A 14,513-nucleotide genomic window follows, 5' to 3' on the forward strand; every position below is an offset into this window, starting at 1 on the left:
GCATTTTTCAAACAAACTCCATTAAATAAAAGCATGCAATCCCGAAATTTTACGACGTTTGAAAAATTCTCCACAAAGCAAAAAATAACTTAAAGTTTGTTATTTAGAAACTGTTACTTCAAAAATTTATAGTTATTAAGAAAAAGGGTGACAACATTTTTTTAATTTTTTGATAATGAAGCAATATTATTCAATCAATTTTAATGATTGATAAAAATTTATTTTTAACGTTTTTTAAAAATATTTTTTAAAACAAAAAGTTTCTTTAAAATCAACAAAAACAGAGGTTGCCACAAAAATTTAATTTTTTTTTCCCCTGACTTTTCCCTGATTTCCAGACAAAATTTTCACTTTTTCCCTGAAACTAAAGAATATTTCTTATTCACTCTAAAAATGATTAGATATTCAAAAAAATGTTCTATAACATTTATTTATAAATTTATTTTTAATTGTAAAATTATTCAAAAACATCAATAACCTCTTTTTTAAATAAATATTTAATTATTATTTTTCTATAGGAATTAAAATTCTTCAAAAGATTCAAATTCAAACCTTTTTGAAATTAAACAACTTATAAAAAATTGTTATAAAACAAGAAGAAATCGATGACTCGGAGTAATCGATATCTTCATGTTTTAAAATAATTAAAGATGACCGAGTGATAAAACCATTATTTTATATTATAAGAATATTGTTACTGTAACTTCTTCAAAATTATTTTCATTAATTCAATTATTATTTTCTAGAATTTTTAAATAAAATTCTTCTTTAAATCAATTGTTTTTAATTATTTTTGTAAAAGTTCTTTAAGAATTTTCAAATCCATTTGTCTACAATTCAATTTTACGAAATTTCGATTATTAGAAAATTCTTCAATAATTAAATATTCTATATTAGAAAATAAAAACTTGAAATAATTTTTAAAAAATTCAATTAAACTTAAAAAAAAAATCAATTCTACAGAATTTTTATAGTTAAAAGTGTGAAAAAAGCAGATTTTCAAAGATTTTAATTTGAAACCTTTTCAAAATTTAATTATTTCTAAAAATTCACGCCTAGAATGCTTTTAATATTCAATTATTATCTAAAATTCTAACACAAATTCATTTTTAAATCAATTTTTTATTAGAATTTAGAAAATTCTACTAGAATTCAATTATTTAAATACAAAAATAAATAATTTGTTGAATAATTGAATGTTTCTTAAAATTGAATTCTTGTAAAGAATTTTATCAACAAATTTTCAAATAATTAAATTCTTTCGGCGAATTTTAATCAAAATTTTTAAGAGTAACTGCATTTCTCAACGAAATCATTTCAAATTGTATTAAAAACAATTGAAATTCAGCAATGAGTTTTATTATCTTCTATGGAAATAATTGGATTTCTAAAAAAGATTTTTATAATTTATGAAAATAATTGGATTTTTGAGAAGAATTTTAATGTTCATGAAAAAGACTGAATTCTCTAGGAGAAGAATTTTATAAATTTTTTTAAATAATTGAATTCCAGTGAGAAATGTTATTATTTGTGAAAATAATTGAATTCTTGTAAAGAATGTCATTAGAAATTTTTAAATAATTGACTTTTTTCGAAAAATTTTATGCAAATTCGATTTTAAATAGTTGAATTCCTGTAAAATTTTTATTATTTATGAAAATAATTAAATGTTTATGTAGAATTACTTTATTAAATTAATTTATTAATTAGTTAATAATTATTAATTAATTTATTAGTTTTAATAATTTTTTTTTAATAATTGAATTCCTTTAGTAAATTATATAAAAATAGTAAATATTGAAAATTATTAAATATTCGAAAATTTTGAAAATAATTGAAATTTTGCCAAGAATTTTATCAAGTTTTTTTAAAATCATTGAATTTCTCTTGAGAATCTTATTACTTTTGAAAATAATTGAATTTTTGTAAAGAATATTGTTATTTACGAAAATACTTGAATTTTACAAAGAATTTTATTAAAATTTCTGAAAATAATTAAATTTCTGGTGAAATTCTGCTATTTATCAATATTTATTAATTTCATTATTTATGAAAATAATTGAATCTCTGTAAAAAAATTTATTATTTCTGAAAATAATTGTATTATTTCGAAGAAATTTATAAAAAATTGGTAAATAACAGAATTCTTGTGGAATTTTTATTATTTAAGACAGTAATTAAATGTTTTAGAAGAATTTTATTAAAATTTTTTTAAATTAATTGAATTCTTTTGGAAAACTTTATTAAAAGAGTATATAGGTATTGCAAATCATTGTTTAACTAAAATTCTTCTACAAGCAAATCCATTAATTTTAATAATTAGTTAAATGAATTTTAAAAATTAACTAATCTCAGATAAATTTTAATTATTAAAATTTTCTTAAAAATTTCTAATTAAATCCATTGAAAATTATTAAATTTTTTTAAAATTTCAAATCGAAACCTTCTGAAGTTCATCTTTTTATAAAAACTGTAAACGCAACTCTTTTGAAATTCAATTAATTTTGAAGTTTTTAAGTAAAATTATTAATTAAATAATTTATAAGTAATAATTTTACGATAGTTCTTCAAGAATTAAGTTATTTAAAAAGAAATTATTGTCAGAAATAGGAAAAATTGAAGGTTTTGAATTAGAATTCGTGGTAATTTCATAGTTTATGAGGCAAACAAAAAAGACCAAAATTCAGGATTTTCTTATGAATTCTAAAATTTAATTTTTCTAGTATTGTTAATAAAAATCCCTGACTTTTACCTGAATTCCCTGACCTGTGGCAACCTTGACAAAATAAAATCACTTTTTTAAAATTTCTTTATAGAATTTCATTCCTTTTTCAAACGTCAAAAAATTCTTTTAGAAATAGTAGGAAAAAAATAGAAAAACCAAACAGGGCCAAAAATTAAAAATATCTTCCAACATTGAAAAGAAATTAGTGGAATAATTAAAAACGTGTATGTGTCATGAATGTGACGTAAAAATTTTGGTGCAGCATGCAAAGAGATAGCAAGGTGCGTCTAGGGCAACCATTTCGGTCGCTAAATGAAACATCAGAAAATACAATTTTTCATCGTTAACATTGTCCTGTTATGTTTTTTTCCTTCTTTAAATTTTTAATTTCAGTATAATTATGAAAAAAAAAGAAACAAAAACAAAAGATGAAACCACGTACCATAACAGGAGAATCATGCAAAAAGCCAGATACGTCACCTGTTCTCTTCCAACTTCCAGAGTGACTGATTTAATAATGCTACTTTTTTTCTTTTCTTTTCTCTTTTGTTTTTGAAAAAAAACTATATATCCTTGTCAAGAACAGCATCTAGAAATCGTTTACTTAACGAATGTGGTTCTTTCCAATTCGCGACTTGATTTTGCCCATTTGTTTTGTTTGCTTGACTTTGACAAACCACTAGAAAGCCAATTTCGTTTAGTAGGGTTGGGAAAAAAACGTGCTTTTTGACCCATAGAGACCCCGCTATCCTTCGAGAGCTTAGCCGATGGCAGTAATATAAATCAGTAGAGTGAGATGTTAGTGTCATGTGCGAACGTGTGGACATGTATGAGATGACACGTTTATAAATGATAAAAAGAATTGTCAATTCGATTTCTTTTTAGAGAAACTTACCATTGTAACTTGGCCCACTTGATTTATAACTAAGTCCATCTTCTTCTTCCCAGGGTCTAGCGTGATCTATATTTCTTGATGGTGCTAAAAGTAAAAAAAAATTGTTTATTAAGATAAGAAAATTATATACTTCAAAACTATTTATAATTTTTCTACTTCTACATATCTGGTCTGAACAAAATTTTACAAATCCGAGATTTATTAAAGAAAAACTTTTGTTTAATCTAAATTTCAATTTTATTTTTAGTTAATATTTCTTTAAATTTAAATTCAAGTTCATACATAAATGTAAAATTCTCATTTTTCAATTTAAAATACTGCATTGGAATCATATCCGTGGGCTTTAGGATTTATTGAATTATATTATTAAAGCCTAATATTATTTACACTAGCGAATGATACACTAGAAATATGATATTCAATTTATTATTATGCAATTTACAAACTTTTTTATTTTCAAATATAAATTTCAACTTTTGAATAATTTAAGATTCAAAATTACAAAAATTCATTTATTAGGTACATAATTAAATAAAAAAAAATTCTTTCGTCAAATTTTGTTGAAAATTTTATTATTTAAAAAATAATTGAACTCTTTCGAAGTATTTATTAAAATTTTATAAAATAATTGTATTCGTTAGTGAAATTTTATTAAAATTTTGTTTAAAAATAATTGAATTCTTGCAAAAAATTTTACTATTTAAATAAAAATAATTGAATTCTTATGAAGAATGTTATTATTTATGAAAATAATAGAATTCTTGCGAAGAATTTTAATATTATATTTTTAAATTAATAAAGAAGAATAATTAATTAGTAAATAAGTTAATAATTGCATTTTTTTAAAGTTTGAATTTAAAATTATTCAAAAATTAAAAAATGTTGTAATTTGCATAATAATAATAAATTGAACATCATGTTCCGCGCGTAACATTTGCTAGTGTATAATAAAATTTAATAATTAAATATTTAATTTAAATTTTTAACAAGCTTGATTATTTTAAAAACTTGAAAAAAATTCTTCATAAAATTTAATTTCTTTCAAATATTTTAAATTAAAATTATTAAAGAAACACTACTTATTATTTTGAAAATATTTAAAGAAATTCTTCAAATGAATTTAATTAGGATTTTCAAAAATTTTAATAAAATTCTTCTCAAAAGCATTAAATTACTTTCATAAATAATAAAATTCTTATAAGAAATTTTATTACTTTAAAATTTTTTCTTAAAATTCTTAGCAAATAATTCAATAAACTTTCAATACATTAATATGCATAGAAAATAGAAAATTTTAGTGATATCTGATAATAAAAAAATTAGTTAATTAAAATATAAAATAAAAGGAATTTCGACCAATAAAAATTAAAGTGACATTTTTTAATCAATAAAATGCGTTAATTAATTTAAATTGAAATTGATTGAAATTTTGATGAATTAAACTTTAATTCAATGACAAATGAGAACTTATGAATCAATTAATTCTTTCACATAAGAAAAATGTAAAATTTGTAATTCCGATATTTCTCAATTAATTTACATCCACTTAATATAATTAGTTTAGTTAAAGAATATTTTCTTCAGAATATTAAATAGCTATTATATTCAAATCAAAAATAAGAAAAGTCAAATCTAAAGTTTAATTGGAATTTAATATTCGAAAAAAATTCCTATTTCGTCATTTGTAAAAGATTTAGAAACAATTATTATCTTTATGAAAAGGTCAATGAACATTACTATTTAGATGAATGAACCATGTAGTAAAATATGAAAAAGTAGATTCATTGCAGTTTAAATCATCAAAAACATAGAATTGAAAAATTAAATTTTTTCGAACTAATTATGTAGAAGCGATCGAAATTTGTATTTTATTGAAATTTAGATCAAAATTAACACAGGCCTCAAATAGACTTTAATGAGTCAAAAAAGTCGATTTAGTCGATTAAAAATAGAGTTCCCTGATTTCTAAATTTAATTAATCAAAACTCGAATAATTTTGCAAAATAAATATTTAAATACTTCTTTTATTTCTTTTTTCACGGGAAATAAAATTAAAAAAATTTCAACTTCTGAAATTTATTAATTTTTAAAAATTACAACTATGACCTTTCCAAAAATTCAATTATTTTCTACTGTTTTTAACTAAACTTCATCTCTAAATCAATTATCTTTCTTAATTTTTAATATTTTTGCGAAATTTCTTCGAGAATTCAATTGTTTAAATACAAAAATTCAATTTTTTTATAATAATTGAAACTGTAAATTTTTTTTAAAGATAGAATATTTAATAAATTTAATAAAGGTAGAAAATTTTCAAAATTTTGAATAAAGAAATTCTTAAAATTAATTTTTTTTAAAATATTTCTAAATAATTTTTGAAAGACACTAGACAATATTTTTTCAATTACATTTTTTTTATAAATATTGTAATATCATTTTTCGAAAATAATAATTTAATTTCTAAAAAGAATTTTTGTATAATTTAAAATAATTAATTTTTTTAAGAATTTTAATTAAAAATTTTGAATACGATTATTTCTTTCAAAATGTTAAAAATGATTCTAAAAAATTTTAATATTTTTTGTATGCATTTGAATTTTCGGAAATATGTAATCGAAAATATTGAATTTTAAAAAATTAAAATGAAAAAATTCTGAGAATTAGTTTTTTTAAAAAAATATTTTAATATTATTTTTACAATCTAATTTTCATTAATTTTAATTTTTATTAAATTTACACTTGAAGATTTTTCATCAAAATTTTTGAGGAATTCAATTATTTTCTAAATTTTAAATTAAAATTCTTTAAAAATAATTTTTAAAAACTAATAAAATACTTGAAGAAAAATGATTTATTTTCAATGAAATTTTACAAAATCTCAATCATTCAAAATCTGTTTAATGGTATATTTTAAAAATTTAATTAGAAAAATGAATCAAGAATAACTTTTTAAAAATTTGTCTATAGTTATACTTTTTACACTATATAAAAATAAAAATAGAAATAAGTTGCATTTCATATAAAAATTGTGGTATTTTGTTGGAAAATTTGAAAGAAAAGTCGCAATTTTTTTTAATATAAGTTGATAAAAGTCGCATTATTCGAAAATAGTCGAAAAAGTCATAATATCCGAGGCCTGTTTAACATTAAAACAATACAAGAAATGAAGAAAAGAGTAGAAATGTAAGAAAAAAACTGATAAAATACTTACAGGCACCAACAGGACTCTCGTATCGCAATCGATAGGTCGGTTCGCGAGCAGCTGATGGCGTTCTCGAGGCATTTCTAGGATCAACATTAGCCGCCTTATGTCTAAGATTCTCCCGATCTTTCTCTCGATCTTGTAAAAAGACCTTAGCAATTCCCGTGTCAATTTTGCTCAACTCGTCATGCTCCTTTTTCAATTTTTGCTCCACTTCCTTTATGTAACTTTTATGATCTACTTCGTCTTCATCGTCAGATTCAGGTACGCCCTTGAATAATACAAACACTCATTTCAATAAATAATGGTATTTCAATATCTAAATTGAAGTCTAAATTATTTGTAGATAATAATGTATTTGTATAAAGAAGAAGAAAAAGGAAATAATACCTTATATGTATCCGACCATCGTTTTCGTCTCTCAGGATCAGTGTAAGGATAAGGTGGGGCCGGGAAATCATCTCTTTCGATCGGCGGTTGAGAGCCGGGCGACGGTTTCATTGCATCAGGATAATGCGCCAATTCGATTGGTTCTTCGTTATCTACTTGGCTCACGGGTGATTTTGGTCTCGTATCGCTAAGTGCATCAACTAAAGCTCTCATTCCCGATCGACTGCTACGTCCACCGCTACTTCTTATCGAACGCGAGGCTATTCATATCAAGATTCATTTTTATCATTCTCTGTACTTTTTTATACGAGACAGTCAAGTAAATTCACAAATAATACGAAAAATCTTCTTTGAATTAAAATTCCAAAGCTAAATTTAACAGGGTTGCCACAGAAATTAAATTTTGTCTTTCTCTGACTTTTTCCTGATTTTCAGACAAAATTTGCACTTTTTCCCTAATCCTACTTTCTCCCTTTTTTTGATTCACTCTAAAAATTATTAAACACTCAAAAAAAAAAATGTTCGAATACATTTATTTGCGAATTTCTTTAATTGTCAAATTATTCGAAAACATCAATAACTTTATTTTTAAATAAATATTATTTTTTCACAGAAATTAGGATTTTTAAAACTTCTAAATTCAATAAAAGAATTTATTATTATAAAAGACTACCGAGTGATAAAATTATTATTTTATATTATAAGCATATTGTTACTGAAATTTCTTCGAAATTATTTCCACTATTTCAATTCAATTATTATTTTCTAGAATTTTTAACTAAAATTCTTCTTTGAATCAATTATTTTTTTTTAATTTTTGAAAAACTCCTTTGAAAATTTTCAAACCCATTTGTTTACAATTCAATTTTACGCACAATTTCGATTATTCGAAAATTCTCCAATTAAATATATATTAGAATATAAAAACTTCAAATAATTTCAAAAAAATTGGAATTAAAAATTTTCAAAAAAATTAATTCTACAAAATTGTTTATTAAAAATACAAAATATTTATATTTTCAAAGACTTGAATTTGAAACATTTCCAAAATTCAATTATTTCTAAAAATTCATGCTATAATGCTTTTAATATCCAATTATCATACAAAATTTAACTAAATTTAATTTTTAAATAAATTTTTATTTCAAAGTTCAAGGAGAATTCAATTATTTAAATACAAAAATAAAAAATTTATTAAATAATTGAATATTTCTTTAAATTGAATTCTTATAAAGAATTTTATCACAAGTTTCTAAAATAATTCTTTCGACGAATCTTAATAAAATTAATTAAGAATAGTAGCATTTTTTGAGGAAATTATTTAAAATTGTATTAAAAGTAATTGAAATTCGCGATGAGTTTTATGAATTATGAAAATAATTAAATTCCTAATGAGAATTTTATAATTTATGAAAATAATTGAATTCCTGAGAAGAATTTTAATATTTATGAAAATAATTGAATTCTTGTTCAGAATTTTATTAAAATTTGTTAAATAATTGAATTCCAGTGAAAAAATTTTATTATTTATGAAAATAATTGAATTCTTGTACAGAATTTTATTTAGATTTTTCCAAATAATTCACTATTTTTGGAAAATTTTATGAAAATTGTGTTTTAAATAATTTAATTCCTGTGAAAATTTTATCAATTATGAAAATAATTAATGTTATGTTATTAATATTTTATAATTATTAATTAATTTTAAATTTAATTAAAGTTTTCTTTAACTAATCTAATTCTTTTGAAAAATTTTTATGAAAATAGTAGGATAAATATTGAAAATCATTGAATTCGAAAAAGTTTGCAAATAATTAAAATTTTGCCAAGAAATTTATTTCAAATTTTTTAAAATAATTGAATTTCTCTTAAGAATGTTATTACTTTTAAAAATAATTTAATTCTTTTGAAGAAAATTGTTATTTGCAAAAATAATTGAATTTTGCAAAGAATTTATTTATTAAAATTTCTAAAAATAATTGAATTTTTGGATCAATTTCTGTTATTTATGAATATAATTGAATTTTTTCGAAGAATTGCGTTATTAAATTTTAAAAATAGTTAAATATAGAATTTAAACTAATTTAAACTAAATTAAATTTAAAATTTTCCAAAAAAAATTAATTCTTTAGAATTGTTGATTAAAAGTATTAAAGATTCAAATTTCAAAGATTTGAATTTGAAACCTTTTTAAATTCATCTATTTATGAATATTTTAAACGCAACTCTTTTAAAATTCAATTAATTTTTAAGTATTGAAGTAAAATTATTCACTAAATAATTTCTAAATAAGAATTTTATGATCATTCTTGAAAAATAAATTTATTTAAAAAGAAATTATTGTCAGAAACAGAAAAAAAAATTGAATTCGTGGTAATTTCATAGTTTATGAGGCAAACAAAAAGACATAAAAATTCAGAATTTTCTTATAAATTCTAAAAATTTAATTTTTTCCAGTACTTTTAATAAAAATCCCTGACTTTTTCCTGTTTTCCCTGACCTGTGGTAACGTTGTTTAGATACAAAAACAAACAAAAAATAACTCAGATTTCATAGAAAGAAATTAGTTTTTTCGAATAGATTCATCTTTTGCAAAATCATATTCAAAAACTGTCTGAAGTTTGTTGATAATTTAATAAATATTAAAAATACTTACAGCTTGGTCTGTGAAAATGAGGACTCGTGGGAGGTTTATCATACGGTTGAATTGGACGTCTCAAATATCCTTGACTAGGAGTTTCAGTCAAGTACGAGTACGTATAAATCCTAGAAACATCTTCGGGACCACCGCGTCCATATTCTCGTAGAATCAAGCCAGGACTTCCGGTTCTCGCTGGATAGTACTGAGGGAATTAATGCAATTAACAAAAAAACATTCAAAATTTACCCTCCGCTTAGAAGAATTCCCTAAATGCAATAATAATAAAAAAACAATTATATTGAAAAACTACTACTATTTTCTTTTCAAATACTAGTTCAAAGACTAGGCTGCGCAAAATGAAAACTAAAAAGCAAACGAGCGCGCTCTCTTTCTATATATATATAAATCGACAAAACTTTGTAACCAAGAACGCAAAGAAAAGCAGTGTGAACTGGTGATCATATATTTTTTTCCAAGTTTTTGCTTAAATAAAAAATAGGCACAATGGCATACCTTGCGACTGAGGCTGCTGTAAGGGCTGCACAGAGATCCATTCAGGCTTGGCGTGCGTGACCTCAATGAAAACTATACACAATGATCATGCGAAAAATAAACGAATAAATTAACAAAGCAATAAATAACATAAATTAAATCAAATATAATATATCAACAAAAAAAAGAATAAACTCTTATGTAACGCAATTGAAGAGCAAATTCAAATATAGATACAAACATTTTTTCAAAAACTATCAATTTTAATTTTCTATAAAACCGAAAAATTACAGAAACTATTTTTTAAACTTTTAAAAACTTCGTTTTCAAACTTGAATAAAGAAAGAAGGAAATTTTACTTTTTCTAACAAAATATTACCAACTCTTCAATTGTGAAAAATCTCTCGTAAAAAGCGTGCTATACACTCTCCTCTATGCATATAAAACAATTAAAATTACCCTTAGGTGAAGATTGTACACAAAAAATCGAAATACTTGAGAAAAGAATACACTCAAAAATACTTGGAAAACATATTATATACGTATAAAAATTAAAGATATGTATATTCAAAAATAAACCGGGTGAAAAAAAAGGAAAAATACTGAAAAATACATGTATGAAAATCAAATAAAAAAACAGTAACGTGCACTTATTGATTCAAATTGTGAATTTTGAAAAGACGCGTTTCGAAAAATTCATATTATAAATATTTGAATTGAGGCTTTTATTTTACAGCTTGGCACTTTGACAATATAAATAAATCGTCATTGCATCGATTCGAGAAGCCAATTACTGATTTTGATAAAAGTGCACACACTTTTATTTTTATTTACACACACTTACATATATGTAGTTTTTTTTAAATCGCGATTGCAATATTCTACAAAAGTAATTAAAATGAAGCTGATAAGCTTATATTTCAAATTCGGGATTTTCTAGCGACTTAAGAAATCGAGACTTTTTTTCTTCTGACATGTTTTAGTAATATTCAATATTTTACTAAACGCGACAATTTTATTTAGTATTTGACTTATCACCTATATGATTAATCTTTCAAGCTAATTGGAAAGTAAAAAAATTATAAGAATTTACGGAGAGATTACACTGTCTTTGAGGTTTTCTTCAGAGATGTTTTTTTAATAGCAAAAAAAAAATATTTATTACTAAAAATTTTTTTATAATAAAATACATGTCTTAAAGTAATCGAAAAATATTTTTTTTTCAAAATGAAAATGTCTGCCTCGGTCCTCTCTAAAACTTTTGTCACACATTTTTTTTAAAGGGCTCGCACCAGCAAAAGTATTTAAAAATATGGACTTTTTTTAATATTCTGATTCACTCTCAAAATGATAAGATACACAACAAAATATTCTATTACATTTATTTACATTATTAACAATTCAATTTTACGAATTTTCGATTATTACGAAATTTCAATTTTTTAAAATTCTTCAATTTTCAATTCTTCAATCAAATATAGAAAACAAAAACTTTGAATAATTTGAAAAAAAATTCAGTTCAATTTATAAATAAATTAATTCTACAGAATTGTTAGTTAAGAATATGAAAAATTAAGATTTTCAAAGATAAAAAAATAAAAAAATAATAAAAAAAATAAATAAATAAATAAAAACTAAAAAAATAAAATAAAAAAAATAAATAAAAATAAATAAAAATAAATAAAAATAAATAAAATAAAAATAAAATTACTTCTAAAGATTGCTGTAATTTGTAACATCTCCGAAATTCAATTATTCTTTTTTAGTTTTGAACTAAAATTCTTCTCTAAATCAATTATATTTAGTAATTGTAATTAAATAATTAAATATACTATATTAACATTTTAAACTAATTTCAACAGAATTGGAATTAAAATTTTTCAAAAAAAATTAGTTCTATAGAATTGTTAATTAAAAATATGAAAAATTCAGATTTTTAAAGATTTTAACTTGAAACCTCTTCAAAATTCAATTATTTCTAAAAATTCACCCTATAATGCTTCTAATATTCAATTAATATCTAAAACCTTAACTGAAATATATTTTTAAATCAATTTCTATTAGAAATTTCTACGAGAATTCAATCACTTAAATACAAAAATAAATAATTTATTGAAAAATTGAATTCTTTTGGTAAATTTTATTAAAATAGTAGAAATTGAAAATCATTGAATTAAGGAAAATTTTTGAAAATAATTGAAATTTTGCCAAGAATTTTATAATAATTTTTTGAAAATAATTGAATTTTGAGAAGGACTTTTATTATTTATATAAAGATAATTGAAATTTTGACGAGACTTTTAAAAAATTTTTTAACATAATTGAATTTTTGCGAAGAATTTTATTACATTTGAAAATAATTGAATTTCTGCAATCATTTGTAACTTCTCCAAAATTCAATTTTTTTTCTATAAATCTATTATTTTGAATATTTAATTAAATATATATACTAAAAAATTGAACTAATTTCAGTAGAATTTAAATTATTAAAATTTGTTAAAGATCCAAATTCTTTAAAATTTCTAATTAAATTTATCCAAAATTCAAATTTTCTAAAATTTAAAATTGAAACCTTTTGTAAATAATTAACTTAGAAAAATTGTAAACACAACTGTTTTAAAATTCAATTAATTTTAAAATGTTTAAGTAAAATTATTGAGTAAATACTTTATAAGTAATAATTTTATGATAGTTCTACAAGAATTAATTTATTTCAAAAGAAATTTGTTATCAGAAAGATAAAAAATTGAAGGTTTTGTATAAGAATTCGTGGTGATTTCAAAGTCGTTTAGGATTTTAAAAATCCAGTAATATTGAAAAAAGCTATGAACAATTTAAGTTGCAAAATTATGGTCGAAAAATTAAAAAGTCAGTCATTCGGTTTTTTCTAAATAAATATTTTTGATTCTAGCCAAAACGATAGCCAAAACGGTACAGATTAAGAAACTTTTTAATTTTTTCGTTTTTGATTAATCGTTGCAGAGAAAAATTGAGAACAAACTTTTAAAGAGGACCACTTTCGGCAACTACTTTCTGAGACTTCATTTTGAAAAACAATTTTTTTCGCTTACTTTAATGCTTATGATTTATTATAAAAAAATGTTAGTAATAGATATTTTTTTAACATGAAAAAAAATCTCTGAAAAAAACTTAAAAGTCAGTGGAATCTCCCCATAAATTACACAATTAAATTACTTCATAAAAATTTATTAGGTTTATATATTTTCTCAAAAAGATATTCCAATTTCAAAAAATTTTTTATATTTAGCTGAGATTAAAATTGATTTTCTAATTAATTTTTACTTAATATTTGAATATTTAAATAATTGAAATCTAGAATCTGATAATTAAAAACCTAATTTTCAAAAAATAATTCACAATTTTAAAACATGTTGACATTAAAAAATATAGGAATAATAAAATTACCAGATATAAAAATTCTCAACATATATTAAAAATTGGAAAAAGCGTTTTTGATCTTATTTCAAGAACTATGTAAATAAATTAATCCATTTTTTTTAAATAAAAGGAATTGCCATTCAATATTGAAAAGGGTATTTCTTGAGAAGGTGATTGACTTCTTAAAAAATAATAATAATAATATGACATAAAGAAGCACGTTTAGAAATTCTGTTGAAAAAAAAAGAAAAAAAAACGTGACTTACAATAAATAAACTGACCTTCGTGGTATTTCTTACCTGCATTTCCGAAGCACTGCTAGAAATACGCTCGGATTCTCTGTGCTGTGGTGTGTGAGGTTCGCCATGACCATTGACAATTCCATTGGAACCGGTGGGACCGGGACCGCAGCGTGGATGCCAGATTGCAGCACCTTGAAGGTACATTTCTTCTCCGTCGCCGAAAGGATCGCCGCATTTCGTACATCTCGCGCATGTTGGATGAAAATGATGATTCTCACCAGCCTGAAGTACCTTTCCACTAATATAACGATTGCAATAGGCACACTTCACGCCAAATTGCTTTTGATAGTCTTTCTCACAATAAGGCACCCCATCTCTGAAAATTCATTTCATTTTTGTAATTAAATTCATAAATTTATCAATTAAAGTATATTTTTTAACAAATTTAGTAATTAATTTATTCAATTTTGTCGTTAATAAAATAATATAACATTGCATTTTTTATTCAATTTTCCACCTTCCTATGA

General features: G+C 21.9%; 1 protein-coding gene across 8 annotated transcripts in view; it reads right to left on the minus strand.

Annotated features, from left to right (window-relative positions):
• LOC122498829 (actin-binding LIM protein 2) overlaps positions 1-14,513 on the minus strand; it is a 77,387-nt gene that overhangs the window by 19,288 nt on the left and 43,586 nt on the right. For all 8 annotated transcript variants that reach the window (XM_043606778.1, XM_043606775.1, XM_043606781.1 and 5 more), the window contains exons 5-10: positions 14,044-14,362; positions 10,367-10,438; positions 9,869-10,055; positions 7,213-7,472; positions 6,832-7,093; positions 3,621-3,704 (exon numbers count right to left, since the gene is read on the minus strand). In XM_043606778.1, the coding sequence (XP_043462713.1) occupies positions 3,621-3,704; positions 6,832-7,093; positions 7,213-7,472; positions 9,869-10,055; positions 10,367-10,438; positions 14,044-14,362 (1,184 nt within the window). The remainder of the gene's footprint in view (positions 1-3,620; positions 3,705-6,831; positions 7,094-7,212; positions 7,473-9,868; positions 10,056-10,366; positions 10,439-14,043; positions 14,363-14,513) is intronic.

Source organism: Leptopilina heterotoma, unplaced genomic scaffold (assembly GCF_015476425.1).
Source record: "Leptopilina heterotoma isolate Lh14 unplaced genomic scaffold, ASM1547642v1 Lhet_16, whole genome shotgun sequence".
NCBI lineage: Eukaryota > Metazoa > Arthropoda > Insecta > Hymenoptera > Figitidae > Leptopilina > Leptopilina heterotoma.